At 51.6% G+C, this 19,513-nt stretch overlaps 1 protein-coding gene across 1 annotated transcript in view; it reads right to left on the minus strand.

Moving 5' to 3' along the window:
- The window catches only part of SPTBN4 (spectrin beta, non-erythrocytic 4), an 81,923-nt gene that overhangs the window by 42,479 nt on the left and 19,931 nt on the right, over positions 1–19,513 (minus strand). The window contains exons 7-17 of the mRNA XM_081516302.1: positions 19,333–19,448; positions 16,876–16,988; positions 16,589–16,776; positions 16,397–16,514; positions 15,784–15,942; positions 14,842–15,144; positions 13,902–14,052; positions 9,116–10,049; positions 7,547–7,684; positions 3,604–4,354; positions 1,524–1,726 (exon numbers count right to left, since the gene is read on the minus strand). Of these exons, the coding sequence (XP_081372428.1) occupies positions 1,524–1,726; positions 3,604–4,354; positions 7,547–7,684; positions 9,116–10,049; positions 13,902–14,052; positions 14,842–15,144; positions 15,784–15,942; positions 16,397–16,514; positions 16,589–16,776; positions 16,876–16,988; positions 19,333–19,448 (3,174 nt within the window). The remainder of the gene's footprint in view (positions 1–1,523; positions 1,727–3,603; positions 4,355–7,546; positions 7,685–9,115; positions 10,050–13,901; positions 14,053–14,841; positions 15,145–15,783; positions 15,943–16,396; positions 16,515–16,588; positions 16,777–16,875; positions 16,989–19,332; positions 19,449–19,513) is intronic.

Here is a 19,513-nt window from a genome sequence, read left to right on the forward strand (position 1 = left end):
TCTGCCCATGCTTCCCCCAGCCTGGCCCTGACCATTCGGCCATCCTTGCCAGATGGCGTGAGAGCTCTGTGAGGGATGGAATCGGTTCTGACCCGGTTACCAGAGCATGCCCGGCACCGCCCCACCTGGAGCTGGGAACACAGCATGGACTCAGTCCCTGTTTCATTGGCTGAAGAATAAATGAATAAACAATAGAATGAAAGGAGCAAGTAATGACTGCAAAGGAAGAAAGGCGCGACTCAGAAGGACAGCCCTCCAAGGCTCCTCCTCCTCCTGATTCTGCAGAGCCTGGCGAAGAGCAGATACTCAAGAAATGTGAAGAACTTCCCTGGTGGTTCAGTGGTTAAGAGTCCGCCCTGCAATGCCAGGGATTCGAGTTCAATCCGTGGTTAGGGAACTAAGATCCCATGTGCCTTGGAGCAACTAAGCCCGTGTGCCACAACTAGAAAGTCTGTGCCACGCAGTGAAGATCGCAAGTGTGGCAACTAAGACGCGATACAGCCAAATAAATAAATAAAGCCAATACAATTTAAAAAAATGGGAAACATGGAGTAAAAGAAAGCAGGTGCCAGGCCTGAAGTTGGGGACACTAGATCATGAATTTGCTTCCTCAGGATGAGAATCCCCATACACGTTTCCTTTAGGAAACTCCACCATCCATTTCCCAAATGAATTTAGGGAAAAAGGATGCCAGAGCCAGAGAGATGAGGGGCTGGGGTCTCAGGACTCTGGATGGTGGTGGAGGGACGGGGTATGATTTCCATCAGGAGACAGAAGACAGGGCAGTATTAGTCTCTCCTCCTGCCTCACTCGTGCCAGAGAGGAGAAAGCTGGGGTCACGAGGACAAGTAGAAACAGTGATGACAGACAGAAAGAAGCAGGCCTGAAGGAAATCCTATAAAGAACTCTGCTTGGTGCTGCCTATGTTCAGTCGCTAAGTGGTGTCCGATTCTTTGCAACCCCATGGTGACTCTTTGCAACCCCATGGTGACTCTTTGCGACCCCACAGACTGCAGCATGCCAGGCTTCCCTATCACTGCTTGAGGGCTGGAATATTTCTTGGGAAGGGAGGGGCTTCTGGTTTGCCCAGGGCCTAGAATAGTGCTTGACACAGGGGTAGATGTTAACATTGTAACAACTGGTCCTGCTTTCCCAGTCTGAGGGCAGGCTTGGGAGAGAAACTTTTCATAAACTTCTGCAGCTTTGGGGTTATCAATCGCAAGTTACCTTTTCACCAACATCAATTTAAATCAAATCTAAAGCAATATGGAATTAAGTAGAAATCAGAGAGAGACAGAGAGAGAATTCCCTGGAGGTCCCGTGGTTAGGACTCAGCTCTTCCATTGCAGGGAGCATGGGTTTGATCCCTGGTCAGGGAACCAAGATCCCACAAGCCTCATGGCTCGGCCAAAAAAACAGACAGAGAAGCAGAAATGTGATGGAAGGAAAGGGAATTCTGGCCTCGTCACCCCTCCTCTGTGCTGAATCCCAGCCCCTGGGGCCCTGGGGTCTGAGGGACCTACTTCTCCAGCAGCCGTGTCACAGCCTCCTGGGCCTGCTCCCCGTAGGCATTGCCCTGTCTCAGCAGGCCCTCGGCAGCCTGCACGGCCAGCTGCATCTTCTGCTGGTTCAGCTCCATCGTGGTGAGGAAATCGCGGTGCCGTTTCAGTGCCTCCTCCACCGACTCCACGGTGCTCGGCAGCTCCTGACCTGACAGTGCCATCTCCTGGGGACGGAGGACGAGGGAGGCTCTGGTCGGCCCTGCTCCATCCAGGACCTGGGGGAGGCTGCCAGCCTGCCCAGCCACCACTTTGCTCTCCTTTGCTCACTATGGTCTAGCATTGAACGTGCCAGGCGTGGCCCCACGTCAGGCCGTGTCCCATGCTGTTCCCTCTGGATATCCCCATGGCCGGCTCTTTCACTTTCCTCAGGTCTCTGACCTTCTGTCAAAAATATCATCCTCTCCACACCGCCCCCCCCCCCGCCGCTATCCCTTTACCCTGCTTTATTATTCACAGCATATTTGTTGTTGTTCTTTAATCCCTAAGTTGTGTCCGACTCTTTGCAACCCCATGGACAGTAGCCCACCAGGCTCCTCTGTCCATGGGATTTTCCAGGCAAGAATTCTGGAGTGGGTTGCCATTCCCTTCTCCAGGGGATCTTCCCGACCCAGGGACTGAATCTGAGTCTCCTGCTTGGCAGGTGGATTCTTTCCCACTGAGCCACCTAGGAAATCCCTTCATAGCATATATCTGACATGATACTATGTATGCAGTGACTTTTTTTATCATCTCCTCCTACACACACACACACACACACACACACACGAATGCCAGCCACATGAGGATGGGATTTTGTGTTTTGTTTCTTCTGTGCTCAGCTCCAGAATAGTACCTGATATAGAGGAGACACTCAGTAAATCTTTGGTTAATTGATGAAGACTGATCTGGGTGCTATGTGACTTCAAGGAAGTTCTTTTCCTTCCTGGGGTTGGTTTTCTAACTGGTAACACGGGTGGGTCAGAATGAGCGTCTCAAGGCCACCTCAACTGCAGTGTTTAGTGACCTCATGATTCCAGGGTCCTGCTGTCTGTTCCTCCAGATTATCCTCCATCTAAGCCAGCTTTCTCTCGATACCAGCACAGGTCTTCAGGCTTTCTAATAGGTGCTCCTGCTCAGTTATATCTGACTCTGTGTGACCCCCACTGACTATAGCCCACCAGGCTCCTCTGTCCATGGGATTTCCCAGACAAGAATACTGGAGTGGGTCGCCATTTCCTCCTCCAGGGGATCTTCCCAACCCAGGGATTGAACCCGCGTCTCTTGAATCTCCTGCATTGGCAGGCAGATTCTTTACCAGTAGCACCATCTGGGAAGCCCATGTCTTCTAAAATGATTCCTAAAAGCTGGTACCTACTCTTGGACAATCTGAAAACTAGGTGTTTTATCTTGTCCAAATCCTCAAACTTGATTCCCATTCAGAAAGATCCTTGAATCGGATCAGCTGTTCCCAGATAACCATGGCACTTGATTCCCCAAGCCATAATAATCTCAGTGACGCTCTGCAGACAATCTGCCATTCCCAATAAGAAGACAGTCTGCTAATTTAGGCCCCCACAGCCACATCATCCACAATCATTTACTGACCACAAGAATCCCTCAACCTGAACTATCTCCTGCCACAAGCTTCATCCTCTGTTACCTACCCCAAGAGCTTCTTTAAATCCCATTAACCATCACCAATCAAATTCATATTCTCATTTCCTTCCAGATAACCCACAAACCCAGGAAGTCACTCCAGAGAACCTCCAAGTGCATTACCCACTCAGAACAGTCCACAAACTCTTAGTCACCTCTAACAGACTAAGACACCACCACTCCCCCATCGTAATACTCCAGTTCTGTTACACACACACCCACACTTGTTCACACCGGATGATTCACAAACCCAGCTATTCATACCAGATACCCGCTCCCCCCCACCCGCCGCAGATACGCCAGGAACCCAGTGGTCCCCGCAAACACACTCCTCCATACAGTTTTCTGTTCCCGAAATCACCTGCAGCCTCAGACCTCCACCCGTGCCAACCCCCGAAGCGGGCACCTGGTTGCGTAGCACTGCTCGCGCCTGGCGTAGGTCGCGCAGAAAGAGCTGGTAGACGTGCGCCTGGACCAGCGCCTCCCTGCGCGCCTCCCACAAGCCGAGCAGCTTGTGCCAACCAAGTTCGAGGTGTGGCAGCCACTCGTCGAGTGCCAGGCCCGGGCCCAGCTCCGCGCCGTCGCCCGCCAGCAGCGCCTCGCTGGCCGCCACGATGCGCGCGTAGTCCTCCTCTCGCTGGTCCACTTCCTCCTTGAGCGCCGCGTGGCGCGCCAGCAGCGCGTCCGCCTCTTCCAGGCTGCGGGGCAGGGGCCCCTCGCCGCCGCCGGCCGTCTCCTGGGCGCGCACCAGCCAGTCCAGGAAGGCGTCTAGGTCGTGCAAGAAGCGCTGCAGGCGTCCGGCCGCCGCCACAGCCTCACCACAGGCCTGAGCCGCGCTGGCCAGCGCGCCCCACTCGGCGCCCAGTTCCTCCGCACCCTGATGCAGCCGCGCAGCCTGAGCCGGGAAGCGCACAGCGAGCAGGGCCGCCTCCTCCAGGAGGGCCGCCTGGCGCGGCTCTAGCGCTTGCAGAGCCGCCTCCAGGCCGCTAAGGCGCCACTGCAGGGCGCCGCCCGCTCGGGGCGCGCTCTCCACAGCCCTCCGCTTCTCGCGCACCTGGGCGCGCACCTCCGCCACCTCCAGCACGTGGTTCTCCACCAGCAGCACCGCGCTCACCTCTTCTTTGCGCTGTTCCACCAGCTCCACAATGCGGTTCCACCTGCCCGGGAGAAGCAGTGCGGCGTAAAGAAGACGGAGACCGCCCCCTCCCCGCCCCCCCACCACCTTTGGTGCGGAGGGCCCATCGACCCTGGGTGGAACCCAGCCACTGTGTGACCTTGGAATGTCATCCTTATCTCCCCGAGCCCCAGTTCCTGCCTGTGTAAAATGGACTCGGCCGGGCACATTTGCTTAGAACAGCGGTTCTCAAAATGTAACCTGAGCGAGGGCAAAGCTATCTTCATCAAAATGCTAAGACGCTATTTGCCTTTTCACTTTCATTCTGTGCCGAGTGTACTGTGGAGATTTCCAGAAGCTACAGGAAAAAGACTGATTGCAGAAGCAGACCTAAGTACTCAGCTGCCTTCTCTTAAATCAGACATTAAAGAGATGTGCAAAAATGCAAAACAGGGACTTTCCTGCTAGTCCAATGGATAAGATTCCCAACCCCCAATGCAGGGGGCCGGGTTCTATCCCTGGTGGGGGAACTAAGATCCCACATAGGCAACTAGAGAAGCTCTTACCTTAACAAAGACTCAGCACAAACAAAGTATATAATAATTTTTTAAAATGCAAAACAACACCGTTCTTCTTGCTACATTTTTTTTTGTTTTGAAAAATTAGTCACTTTTTCATTTAAAAAGTTATGTTACCATAGTAAGTTTATTATTGTTATTTTAACGACTTACTATTTTACATTACTCAGTATTAATTTCTAATATAGTAAATACTGACAGATATAACCCATTAAAACAAGCTCTTTGCGGATCCTTAATCACTTTTAAGCGTGCAAAGTGTTCTGGAACCAAAGTGTGTGACACCTGTTGGCTTATGACATCAGATAACATGTTGGATGCAATAAATAGTAGTTGAGCATGTACTATAAGCCAGGTGCTGAGTCAAACCTATTTTATCCTAAAATAAATTTATGGGATTTCCCTGGTGGTCCAGTAGTTAAGACTCCACACTGCCAATGCAGGAGGCACAGGTTTGATTCCTGATCAGGGAAATAAGATCTGTAGGCACCATCAAAAGATTTTTTTTTTAATTTGTTCTGTGCCCTCAAGCAAGTGATGATACTGCCTGACAGTGTCAAGTTCAGAGTCAGGTCTGAGCTGTGTACCCTTTGGTTGGCAACATTCTCTGTGACTCATTTCCCCACCAGTAAAATGCACACAATCATAGCACAGTACCGACCTCGCAGGGGTGCAGTGAGAGTTAAATGAGTTATTAATATGATTCGTGAAGCACTTCAAACAGTACCTGTTAGCTAGGAGTGGAGATACACTTCAGGACCACATCAAGTTCCTTTACACCTCAGGGCCTTTGCCTTGGCTGGGCTCCTGACCTGGAAGGCTTTGTACCCTCCCTCCCCTCCCCCATATATTCTCTTCCTGTGGCTAGATCCTTTCATCCCCTCTGAGGGCCCAGTTCAAAATGTCATGACAAGATCTAAAATCACCCCCAAGTCCCAATTATGCCCTACCAGATCACTCTATTTCCTGCATTGTTTTGTTGTTCAGTAGCTAAGTCGTGTCCGACTCTTTGGGACCCCCTGGACCGCAACACACTAGGCTTCCCTGTCCTTCACTATCTCCCAGAATTTGCTCAAACTCATGTCCATTGAGTCGGTGATGCCATCCAACCATCTCATCCTCTGTCATCCCCTTCTCCTCCTGCCCTCAATCTTTCCCAGTGTCAGGGTCTTTTCCAATGAGTCGGCTCTTTGCATCAGGTGGCCAAAGCATTTGGAGCTTCAGCTTCAGCATCAGTCCTTCCAATGAATATTCAGGGTTGACTTCTTTTAGGTTTGACTGGTTTGATTTCCTTGCATGAATCTTTACAATTCTCCAAATATCTTGTTCTTTTATTGTTTATTTCTTAACTCTCTCTCTGTCCCCTCTAGAATGGACACAGCACAAGGGCAGAGATTAGGACTCTGAAATCAGAAGGGCTCAAGTTCAAATTCTGCTCTGGCCAGATTCACCATGTGAACTTGGGCAAATCATTTTCATCTCTGTTTTCTCATTTGAAAAAAGGCAGATAATTATGTCTACTTCACTGGGTGTTTAATGAGTTCTTGTGGCTAAAGCACTTGGTGCATCATCTCACTGCCATAAATCACTAGCTGTCATTATCTTTCTAGGCCCTGGTGCCCTGGGATTGTTGAGGATACAGAGGCTTGGAAATCACTAGATATTGGAATCTCACAGCACAGCAGTTAAGGGCACAGTCTGGAGTCAGACAAATTCAACTTCAAATTCATGCTTGATCCCCACCTAATTTCCCAAGGGACCTTAGGCCACCTTTACCTCTCTGAGCTCCTGTTTCCTCCTTTCTTATATGGGTATTTACACCCCCACAGAGTTGCTGGGAAGACTGCATATATGTGGTCAAGCGCCTCAGCTCTGGATTCAGGCAGAACTGGGTTTGACTCCTGCTTACTAGATTGAGTAACCCTGGATAAGGAATTCACCTCTCTGGATCTGTGTGTTCATCTATGAACCCTACCTTGCAAAAGCTGCTTGTAGTGTTCTAGGGGGAAAGATTTAATTGGTTACTATTCTTAAAGAGTTCTGAATGCTGGAAACTTTACTATGGCAATTGGGATATTGGGAGATTAAAAAAAAAAGTGCTTGGAAAAATTCCTGGCAGCTAGTGGATTCTCAATAAATCATTTCTGAACAAGTAAATTAAGAGTCCATTGAAATGTATTCTATCCTCATTTTACCACATCATCACTAACACTGGGTATTATCATTTTTTTCAAGATTTTGCTAATTTACTAGGCAGCCCACAGCCCTTATTCACTGGAAGGACTGATGCTGAAGCCAAAGTTCCAACACTTTAGCCACCTGATTCGAAGAGCTGACTCATTGGAAAAGACTCTGATACTGGGAAAGATGGAAGGCAGGAGAGGAAGGGGGCCACAGAGGATGAGATGGTTGGATAGCATCACCAACTCAATGGACATGAGTTTGAGCAAACTCTGGGAGATGGTGAAGGATGGGGAAGCCTAGGGTGCTGTGGTCCAGGGGGTCAACCTAGAGACTGAACAACAACAACAACCTTATCATCTCAGGAATTTGAAAGGGCACATTCTTGACCTCTATAGTTGAGTGACTGAGGAAAAGAATGATAGGAAGAACTGGCCTGGGACCCAGAAGGACTTCCAGCCCCAGGCTTCACTTACCTGCTGTTGAGGTGGTCCTGGCAGGAGCGCACCTCATCTGAGCTGGGGTGACCTCCTTCCACCAGTTCCTGAACTGTGTGGTTCACATCCAGGACACGGCCCATCAGACTGTTCATCTCCTGGTCCAGACTCTCAAATCTGCGGAAGAAGGATGGACATGCTCAGAGAGGCCTGGACCCTGGGGACCTGTTCAATGGCTTCTGTGAAACTGCCTTCTCCTGGTTCTCTTCTCAACTCTCAACCTCATCTCCTCAGGCTCCTCTGCTGGCTCCTCTTCTTCTTCCTGCCACTTAAGCGTTAGGTCCCTCAGGGCTCTGCCCTGGGCCCTCTCAGCTTTCCCTCACATCCTGCCCACCCCCACAGCGTCCACCCTTGCCCCCGAGCCCACATCTGTCTCCAGCCTCAACATTATCCCTTTTGAGCCTGTTCCCCACCTTAAAGCCTGTTGTGCTCTTTCTCCGGGCTCTTTGCTGTGACTCACACTCGCTTCAACATCTCCCCATCTCCGCCAGTTTGTTCTTCCTCTGGATCTCCATCCCAGGGAGAGCTCCCCACCCTTCCCTCCCCCCTCAACCCCAGCCATTCCCTAGGCCAGAGCCCTGGGCTCTGTTTTGGACAAATACTCTCCCCAAGCCTGTCTGCCCCCATGGCCTGTCCACTTGGGCTCCTGCCCTGGTCCAGTCCTGTCCTCTCCTACCTGAGTCCCCACCCTAGCTGCCTCTCTAGGCTCCCAGCCACCATTCTCACCCCCACCAGCCCACCCTCTACATGGCTGTGGCTTGGGTAACTGTGGGCACAGCAACAGCAGGGACCAGGCCTGTGTTTCCAGCAATGCCCAGCACAAGGCCTGGAACAGAGCACTCAATAAGTATCCACTAAATGACTGGATGGATGGACATGCTCAGAGAGCGAGGTGCAGAGGGTCCATCCACTAACTTAATGACCCGTCTCTAAGTCTGCCAACAGATAAATCAGTATCTAATATGTCCCAGGGTGGTAACTGCTATGAAGAAATGTAAAGTGGGGTGAGGGAAGAGAAAGTGGCAAGAGTCAGAACGGTTTTATTAGCTGGGGAGGTAACATCTATGCAAGGGGTAACATCTTTCCCATCTAGGGATGGGAGTCCCGGCAGACGGATCATGCTGGGCCATCTCTAGAGGTTACTATAGCCAGATGACTATAAGCCTCACAGGAATAGCAGCAAATGCCCCTGGAATGCTCCCTGGACCCAGGCATTTGCTAACTACTTTGCACATATTAACTCATTTGCCGTTCTCCAGGAGCCCATGAAGTTGGGACCAGTAAGTATCATTCCCATTTTGCTGGGAAGATCCCCTGGAGAAGGGAATTGCAACCCCACTCCAGTATTCCTGCCTGGGAAACCCCATGGACAGAGGAGCCTGGTGGGCTGTACAGTCCAATGGGGTCACAAAGAGCCGGACCCGACTGAGCGACTAAACGCACACACACTGGCTCCAAGTGAGTGAACATGGGAAAATTGTTGAATCAAGGAAATCAAGACTGCGTGCGGGACGAAGGGGACCGGGAGTCCCACCGGTGCGCGCTCACCGGTGCTGCACCACCTCGACGTCGTCCAATGAATCGGGCACGCGCATGGCCAGGAGCCACTGCTCCTTCTCCCCGATCCACAGCTCGCACGCGTGCACCTCGCCGAACATGCGGTAGACAGCGAGGGCATCGCGCAGCCACTGGCGCCGCAGCGCAGCCACCTCGGTCACCTCGGCGAACAGCTGCTCGGCCTCCACCACGCGCACCTGCAGTGCCACCACCAGGGGCCCGGCGCCGCTGGCGCCCCCCAGTGTCGCCAGCTGACGCCGCAGGCCGCCCACGGGCCCGCGATGCGCTTCCACCTCCCCAGTGAGCGCGCGGTGCTGGCGGGCCAGGCGGCGGCTGGACGCTTCGTCGTGGCCGAAGTCGCCCGCGGCTGCCAGGCGGTAGGCGTCGCGAAGCCAGTCCAGGAGCCCGTCGAGGTCCGCGCCGAACTGGTGCAGCGCCCGCGCCTCCTGCAGCCGCCGCTCGCGCCTCGCCGCCGCCTCCTCCAGCCGCTGCCAGCGCCGCCGCGCGCTCGCCGCGCGCTCCGCCAGGCCCGCCAGGTGCACCGTCTCGGCGCCCGGGCCCACGGCGCCACCGGCCGCGGCCAGCTCCTCGCCCCGCCGCAGGGCCTGCTGCAGCAGCGCCCGCCGCCCTCCCAGCTCGCCCTGCAGGATCTTGTGCTGCGCCAGGAGGCGTGCGGTGCTGGACAGGTCGTGCGCGCCGACCGCCGCGCCCGCCGCGCCGCCGCCGCCGCCCGCCGCCTCCAGGAGGCGCTCCTTGTCGCGGGCCCAGCTCTCGGCTTCCTCCAGCTCCTGCAGCAGCGCCCACAGGCTCCGCGAGGCCTCTAGCTCCGCGCGCCGCCTGGCCGCCTGCTCCTGCAGCTCCGCCAGACAGCCGTGCACGTGGTTCACGCGGTTGCAGATGACCTGCGGATCGCAGGGCTGGTAACCTGGGCGACGGAAAGGGGGAGATCCCAGGTTGGGCACGGACCAGGAGCCGCCCAAGAGAGGGTGGTACAGGCTATCTGCCGAGCCCTTGGCCCGACTTCATCAGATGTCAGGTTATGCGTCCCCTCCTCCTAGCAGTCTTCCCCAACACCTCAGATCTGGAGCAGGCACCTTACCAGGCTCTCGCAGGCTTCTTTGTTTTCCCCATCCCAGGGCGGGCCACTCTGCCTGTGACTGCCTCATCCCACCTCTGACCCCTCTGGGCTGTGGCGAACAGCCTGTCTCTCCCATTGGAGTGGGAGCCCCATAAGGACAAGACCTGGGGCTGTCTCCATCAGACCATGTTCACACCACTGCCCAGCACATGGTGGAGCCCAGAGCAGCAGCTTAGTGAAAACAGTGACTTACTGACTGAATGAGGGATGGAAACAGAGACTCAGAGAATCCTGGAATCTTTATATTTTAGTGTAAGTGCAGTGTTTTTCCTTCAGAAATTGACAAAATGAAACCTCTCTACTCTTAACCTATCTTTTTGACTCCCCTTTCTCATTCTCTGTCATCTTATCTCTTAACCCAGTGATGACCTAAACTCCTTTTTATCTTCAAATATTTCACCTTCCTCCTGGACCTCTTAAAGAACCTGTCTGCAACAGAGGAGCGGCAGGAGATGTGGTTTCAATCCCTGGGTTGGGAAGATCTGCTGGAGGAGGAAATGGAAACCCACCCCAGTATTCTTGCCTAGAGAATCCCATGGACAGAGGAGCCTGGCAGGCTCCATTCCATGGGGTCGTAAAGAGTCGGACACGACTGAAGTGACTTAGCATGCATGCACACACCTGGATCTCTAGTTTGAGAACTGTGAGATTAACTTAATGGGTGGCAGTCAGCATTTCTTTAATGGAATAGAGTAGAATGAATAGAAAATATGAGAAGTAAGGGGAAGCATTGTTTTCCAAAGGTTTTGTGCTCCATGTGTCTGCACGTGTGCCTGTGAACTGTGGGTCATGAGGTAAATGTATTTCTTACTGGGTCAAAACAGTGGGAGAGACACTACCCTAGATGGCATGTCGGGTTTATGCATTGCTGGACATTCACTGAAATTGACCCAAATTCCAAGACACCCAACTGAATAATAAACATCAATAGTGTCCATGTATCCAGCCCTTACTCTGACCCAACGTCACTGAGTTCTCACAACCATCCTATGAGGCCAGTATCCTCCTTAGCTCCATCTTGCCGATGAAGAAACTCACACTCAGGGAGGGAAGTTGCTTGCTCAGGATCAGCTAAGAAGTGGTACATCAGGAGGCCAACTCTGGACCACTTCGCAGGCAGAGCTGCCTCCCATCACCATGACAACACACACACTGCTGCCTCCTGTCACCATGACAACACACACCCCACACTAGTCTCTTTGCTGTTTCCATGGCACTGCTGGTGCATTATCACTGAGTGCTGAGATCTCACAAGGAAAAGACAGGGGGAGCTTCCTGGACAAACATCCATAAGAATGAAGGGTTAAGGATGACAAACGAATGATGTCTCTTGGGGTTGTGAGGTTGGTGATGGGCTGAGCTAGGATGGTGATGCCTGCACCGGGGCTTGGACAGAGACCTCAACATTTGCTCTTAGGACATGACCCAGCCCATGAGAGTGAGAAACTCCCCTGGCCATCCTGCAAGCTGGAGTGTGTGTGCATGCTGGGCTCCTCTGTCTGTGGAAATTTCCAAGCAAGAATATTGGAGTGAGTTGCCATTTCCTCCTCCAGGGGATCTGCCCGACCCAGGGATCGAACCCACATCTCCTGCAGTGGCAGGAGGATTCTTAACCACTACACCACCTGGGTAGCCCCTGAAAGCTGGAGAGCCTCTTCATTTTCTAACAATGTACCAGGATTCCCAGGGGCCTTAGCTCCAGATAAAGGAGTGAGATAGATCAGCCTCCAAACCCTCTTATCAGTTCTGCACCTCTGAACCTCAGTTTCCTCATCAGTGAGAAAGAAAAAAGCAGTCTTGATGCTGTCAGCACTCATACACAGTTGCACAAGACAAAACATCAGACAAGACCACTCAGCAGGGCTTCCCTGGTGGCTCAGTGGTAAAGAATCCACCTGCCAATCCAGGAAACACGGGTTCAATCCCTGCTCTGGGAAGATCCCACATGCCACAGAACAGCTAAGCCCATGGGCCACAACTATTGAGCCTGTGCTCCAGAGCCAGGGAACTACAACTAATGAAGCCTGTGCGCCCTAGAGCCTATGCTCAGCAACAAGAGAAGCCACCACAGTGAGAAGCCCATGCACCACACGAGAGAGTTGCCCCCATTCGCCACAACTAAAGAAAAGCCCATACAGCAACAAAGACCTTATACAACCAAACAATACATAAATAAAATTATTTAAAAAAAAAAAAGACCACACATGTAAACCCATGGCTGATTCATGTCAATGTATGGCAAAAACTATTACAATATTGTAAAGTAATTAGCCCCCAACTAAAATAAATAAATTTATAAAAAAAAAAAAAAAAGACCACTCGGCAATCATGATGGAGACAAAAACAAGACCATTCCACAATCATGTCTGAGTGCACACAAAACAAGGTCACTGTGCAAACCACGAAACGGTCACCTGCCTGCCCACCCACGCCTGGCCAAGGTGAACCACTCCTGCCAATCATGTTCCTCCCACCACCTGGTTAAAAATGATTAAGACGCAGAATCATCTAATTACCCCCCACTTCCTGATAGTATCCAACCTGCAGCAAAATACACTACGTTAAATCATCCCAAATCACCTAACACAAGCCCACTTCCTACAATAAGCCCCTCTTAACATCCTCTTACTAAGATGCCCCATGGTCCCCACACCCCCATGCATGCATATCAAGCTTGATTTGACTATAGCGGGGTTCCTGGTGGTCTTTAGCTGGAGGGTGTTGACATCACTGAAATGAGAACCTTTCTAGAGTCAATCTAAGTTTTTGCCTATCGGCATCCATGCCCCTGCTTCTGCTAATGGCATCCCACCCCTGCCCGCTTCTCAGTTCATGTCTTTGGAGGGAGCTGACCCCGCTCTTGGCCCTGGTTGAGCATGTCACATAGATGTGGCCAGTTAGATCATGCATGTAGCCCCGGGCCATAATGCTTGGCTGAGTGGTGGGAATGGAGCCCACTGTGGGCTAATGAAAGCTTTCCTTGGGCCTTTGCCAGAATATTGGGAGGAAGGGGCCTGTCTCTTGCTGGATCTATGAAGCTGCTGGGATGTAAATGTGGGCTGGATGGTCCCAGATTTACACCACAAGGGGAGGGACTGCCCAGTAGTGACACAAACATAAACACTAGAGTTGGAGAGAGGTGGAGTCTTAAAAGCATCATTGAACTATCCCTGGATCCAGCCATACCTGAAGCAAAATTCAACCCTTCTTACACATTTAGTTACATCAGCCAATACCTTCCCTTGTTCTCCTTAAGTTAATTGAAATTGAGTTTCCATCACTTGATGCTGAACAGGCCTTGACAATAACTGCCTTACAGTCTTTTTACGGTATTCACTGAGACCCCGCTGTGAAAGGCTTACCACATAACAAATGCTCAAAAAATGTGAACTATTACTACAGAATCTCAAAGCAGGAAGAAATCATGTGGGCCAGCCTTGCACTCAAGGCACTAATTTCCCATGTGATATCCCTGATGGAGTGTGATCCTAATTGGTGTTTGGATGCCTCCAAAATGGGGAGCTCACTCCTCCATCTGTATCTCAGGAGACATTCTGCTTCTTTTTTTTTTTTTGACATTCTGCTTCTATTAGCACAAGCCCTGAAAGTCTCCACCCCAGTCCTCAACCCCAGACTCACCCTGCAGCTGTGAGAAACGCAGGGCAGCAGCGTTGAGGGCCTCCACCCGCTCACTCTGCGCCGCGATGTCCCCCTCCAGCAGTCCATGCTTCTGCAACAGGTCCTCCGCCTCCACCAGGTGCTGCCCACACTCCCGGGACAGCAGCTGAGCCTACAAGTAAGAGCTGCCCTGAGTGTAGTTTTGGCATCAGCCCTCAGGCCACTCCCCCTTCCACCCAGCGCCCACGCCAGCCTTCGCTCCTCTACTGCATCACTTGAACTCTGATCTCTGTCTCAGACTCCATGTCTCTGTCATCACCTCTCTCCAACTCTGTCTCTCTGGATGTTCCGTCTCTCATCGTCTCCGCAGTTCTGGGCTCTGTCTCTCTGCCTTCATCCCTTTCTTGTTTGTATTTCTCTGCCTCCATCTCGATCTCTATCTCTTTCTCTCCATGTCTTGTGTCTGTTATCTCTCTCTCTCTGCCTCCATCATCTTATCTCCATCTCGCTCTGTATCCATCTATCTCTCTCCCATAGGTCTCTCTCTCTTTCTCAAACGGATTCCATCTTCCTGTGTGTCCTTCTCTGTAGCCACTTTTTAATAGATTTCTGGTGATACCTTTGGGTCTGCTTCTCCAGCTCTCTTTTTCTCTGATTTGTTTCTCTGAAACCGTCTCAATCTTCCTCTGACTTAATCTCTGTCTCTGTCTGTCCCTGACTGTCTCTGTTCTACTGTATTTTTTTAATCTATTTCTCCAGATATTTTTCCATCTCTCATACATTCTTCCTCTGCCTCTGTGTCTCTCTCTGTATCTTTCACTCTTTTTGTCTCCCTTTCTCGTTATCTCTTTCTGTCTCTCTCCTCTTCCCTCTCCATCTTTGACAACTCTTTCAGGGTAAAGACCCCTCCCTCCCCTCCAGGTATGCCACCCCCATCACTGGTCCCCGATCTGGCCCCTACCTGCATCTCCTCCATCCAGTCCACCATGTACACCATCTCCTGGAAGACCTTCTGCAGAGCCAGGTTCTGCTCAAGCCGTGTCCGCCGGGCACCTACCAGCCCAGTCAGCAGGGCCCACTGGCGCAGGACACTGTCACGCTGGGCTGCCACCCGGCGGGCATCATAGTAACCTTCAGTTGCCAAGGCCTGGGCCAGCTCTGCCACGCCCTGCACCCGCTCCTCATAGGCTGCTATGTCTGCCTCGATGGCTTCGTGCTTCTTCATGGCTGCCTCCACTGCCGGCAGCTCATAACCAAAGTTGTCCTGGGGCAGGGCAGGCCACAGATGCTCATCCATAATGACTCAGCAGTTAACCTGTTACCTTGACCCTGTGGGACCCTGGAAACTCCCCTACATGCTCTCGTTACCCTGGAGACCAGTCCCATCCTTCCCTGTTACCCTGGAGACCAGTCTCATCATCCCCCAGTTACCCTGGAGACCAGCCCCACCATTTCCTGTTACATCTCTAACCCTAAATTTGTTGCCCAGGAAAAAAGCCCCATCCTTCCATTTCCTTAGAGACTGGGGACCAGGCCTACCCTCTGTTGCCTAGGAGACCAATTCTATCCTTCTGAGTTACACTGGACACCTGATAACAACCTCCTTTGTCACTTAAGAGATAATTAACTACTCTCCCTATTTCTGAAGAGACTAATTCTGTCCTCTCTAGTTACCCTGGAGACCGGCCTCACTCTCCTATTACCCTGGAGAGCAGGCCCACATCCCTTCCCCACCAGTCACTCAGGAAACCAATTCTCCCATCCCACCTTCATTTGTCACCTAGGAGACTAATCCAACACTTCTCTGTTGCTTAGGAAATCAAGAAGTCTCTCTTTCTGGTCCCAGGGCCATCAGCCCCACCCTTTCTCCCTTTCCCCCAGAGCCAAGCCCTTCACCCTGTACCTGGGAGACCAGGCGCTGGTTCTCATTCAGCCAGCTCTCCCGCATGGCCACCTTGTGGTCAAACCTCTGGGCCAGCAGTTCCAGCTTCTCCTGCCGGATCAGCTCGGCCCGGAGGGCAGCCTCTCGCTCATGTTCTGCCTTCTCCAGTTGTCCCCATGCCTAGAGAGGCAGTCAGATTCCAACAACTCAGAACTTCCCTGGTAGTCCAATGACTAAGACTCTGTGCTCCCAATGCAGGGACCCTGGGTTCCATCCCGGTCAGGGAACTAGATCCCACATACCTAAACTGAGTTCACATGCCACAACTAAGATCCCACATGCTGCAATGAAGACCTGGGGCAGCCAAATAAATAAATAAGATTCCAATAATTCCCCACAGTTTAATGGCCTTGGCTTCTCTGTCTGTGGTCACAATCAGCACTTGTGGCACCTTTGCACACACCGGAAAAAAAAAAAAAAATCTTGCTTCCTCGTGACCCTTTACTGCTGGAAAAACCATCAGAATGGATGTCAGATCCACAACATCTGCAATGTGAAGGGCTCCCTTGAGCAGTGCACAACCTATACAACCTCACAGGGCAACCCTTCCTCTGCCCTACATCCTCAGCCTCACCTTGTCAATATCCCAGATGCCACAGCCCTCCCGGGGCACATAGAGACGACGGTTGCAGGCCCGCAGTTTGCTCTGGATGCTGAAGAGCAGCACCTCCAGGTTTCCCTTCTCCTGAAACCTGAAGGGGCCTGAGCTCAGGAACCCTGCCTCCACACCTCCACCTGCCACCCTCCCTGCTGAGCCAGGCCTCACTTGACAGGCTTCTCCAGCGTGCAATAGGCCGTGAAAGCCTGAAGTTGCTGCTGCACCCCACTTAATGAGTTGGCAAACTTCTGGTTGCTGATGAGGCCCACGGTGCGGTGGATCCAGGCCAGCAGCTCAGTTGCCAGCTCCTCATAGTGCTCAATGATCTTCCCCACCTCCAGCACCTGGTCCAGGACCTGACCAGGCAGAGGAAGGGAAGGGGGTCAGTCTCATCCCAGATACGCCCCTGTATGGTTCCCAGGCTCCCACCCACCCCATTCCTGGGCTCCTTGTACCTTTCCAATCCGTTTCCCCTCCACAGCCAGAGCCTTCATCTTGGAGAAATAATGGTAGAAAGAGACCACATAGGTGATGATGGACTTCTCATCTGGAGCCTCCATGTTCACATCTGAGGGGTAAAGGAGAGTGAGAGGGCATGACGATGAGCACTCTGACAGAGAGATCAAACATACTGAGTGGAGGTTGGGAGAACTCAGTCTTCCTAGCTGTGTGACCTTGGACAAGATAACTAACCTCTCTGTTCCTTAGTTTGTCTTTTTTTTTTTGGACCACACCAAGTGGCATGTGGGATCTTAGTTCCCTGACCAGAGGTCAAACCCATAATCCTGCAGCAGAAGCGTGGAGTCCTAACCACTGGACCACCAGGGAAGTCTGCTGTTGTTCCTCAGTTTTTTTTATCTGCCTAGTGAGGATCCATTTCATGGATTAGATAGTGCCTGACACATATACACCACCATGAAGAAATTATCTATAGTGATTTCTTGGACACACCATTCATTCTACTATCTACCTCAGGACCTTTGCACATGCTGTTATCACTGTCTGGAACATTGTTCCCTTTTCCATGTGCCAAACTCCCACTCACCCTTCAGGGTTCCACTCAAGTTTCCTCAAATAAGCCTTCCTGTTCATCCTGTCTAGACATGATCTCCTCCTGTTATTCTTCCTCATGGCCTCTTATCATTTCCTCCTAGAATATATCACAATTTATAATTGCGTGTGTGTGTTAGTAGCTCAGTTGTGTCTGACTCTTTGCAACTCACTAGGCTCCTCTGTCCATGGAATTCTCCAGGCAAGAATACTGGAGAGTTCCCTTCGTCAGAGGATCGAACCTGGGTTTCCCGCATTGCTGGCAGATTCTTTACCATCTGAACCACAAGGGAAGCCCAATTTGTAATTACATATTGCCTTATGTGATTGTGTCTTTATTGAGTTTGAGCTCCACGAGGACAAGGGCTATGCCTGTCTTTTACCACTGTCCCTGCCGTGCCCAGCACACAGCAGAAGCTCAATAAATACATAAACTAAGTATATGAATGGTATATGAAGTTTGAGGTCAAGGACATGGGCTTTGAAGGCAGCCTGAGCTTGAATTCTAACTCAACCACTTACTCACTCAATATCCTAATAAAATAGATTGAACTGTTCCGAGTTCAGTTTCCGCATTGTTACAGTAAGGATAGTCACAGTGCCTGCCACCTAAGGACACTATGAGTATGAGAGAGAATACTCATAGTGGAGAATACTCATAGTGGCATAGAGGAGAAACTCAATAAATCCTGATTATCATTTCAATTTACCCCCTGAATGCATAGCATCATACTTGGCCCTTATTCTTCTTCACCTCATAAAACTGACAGCCAATAAACACCCACTATGTGCCAGGCACTGTAAGAGGCAGGGCAGAGGAATGATTAAGGTTGAAGTCAGGGGTGGGTTTGGGGACAGACTGAAAATGGGAAGGGGTTGAGGATGAGGGCAGAGCTGTGGATGCAAGCAGAAATAGGGATGGGCTGGGGATGGGAATGAAGATAATGTTGGAGATTGGGTTGCGGGTGGTGTTGGCTTTAGGGATGGGGCTGGGGTTGGGGGCGTTGGGTTTGGCAGGGAGGTGATTAAGGATGGGGTTGAAAGTGAAAGTCGCTCAGTCATGTCCAGCTCTTTGGGATCCCATGGACTATAGAGTGCATGGAATTCTCCAGGCCAGAATACTGAAGTGGAGAGCCTTTCCTTTCTCCAGGGGATCTTCCCAGCCCAGGGATCAAACCCAGGTCTCCCGCATTGCCAGTGGATTCTTTACCAGCTGAGCCACAAGGGAAGCCCAAGGATGGGGTTGGGACTGCTATATTTAAAATAGATAACCAACAAAGACCTACTGTATAGCACATGGGACTCTACTCATTGTTTGTGGCAGCCTGGATGGGAGCGGAGTTTGGGGGAGAATGGATACATGTATATGTATGGCTGAGTCCCTTCCCTGTTCACCTGAAACTATTACTATCACAACATTGTTAATCGCCTGTACCCCAATACAAAAGTAAAAAGTTAAAAAAAAAAAAAAAAGGATAGAGTTGGCGAAGGAGGGTTAAGTTGAACACAGGAATGGAGATAGGGTTGGGTTTGAGACAGGGATGAACAGGAATTCCCTGCCAGTCCAGTGGTAAGGACTACAGGCTTTCACTGCCAAGGGCACAGGTTCAATCCCTGATTGGGGAACTAAGATCCAGAGAGTCCCACAGCGTGGCCAAAAAAACAGGTAGAGATGGAGAAAGTAGAAGATATGGGGCCCAGAAGGGGGTAAGATTTGTGATGAGGAAGAGGTGGGGACTGGGAGGGAGTTGAATTTGAAATGATCTTGGGCTTTGGGCTGGTGTTGCAGTTGGGTGTGGGGGCAGCCCTGGATTTGGGAGTCCCCAAGGGGGAAACCCGGGCTGGGGCCGTGCAGGGCTCACCCTCAGGGTCCAGGAGACGTGCCAGCCCCAAGTGCTGCTCAGCCGTGCGGAAGGCTCTCTGCAGGTTGTAGTTGGCGTTGGACTTGGTGAGCTTGCTGAAGTCCACGAGATCAGGCCTGGGCAGGGGCACAGAGCAGGCAGGCAGCAGGCAGGCTCCAAAGCCAATGGGCAAACGGGTGAA

Source organism: Giraffa tippelskirchi, chromosome 7, assembly GCF_054371585.1.
Source record: "Giraffa tippelskirchi isolate mGirTip1 chromosome 7, T2T-mGirTip1v1.2.pri, whole genome shotgun sequence".
Lineage (NCBI taxonomy): Eukaryota > Metazoa > Chordata > Mammalia > Artiodactyla > Giraffidae > Giraffa > Giraffa tippelskirchi.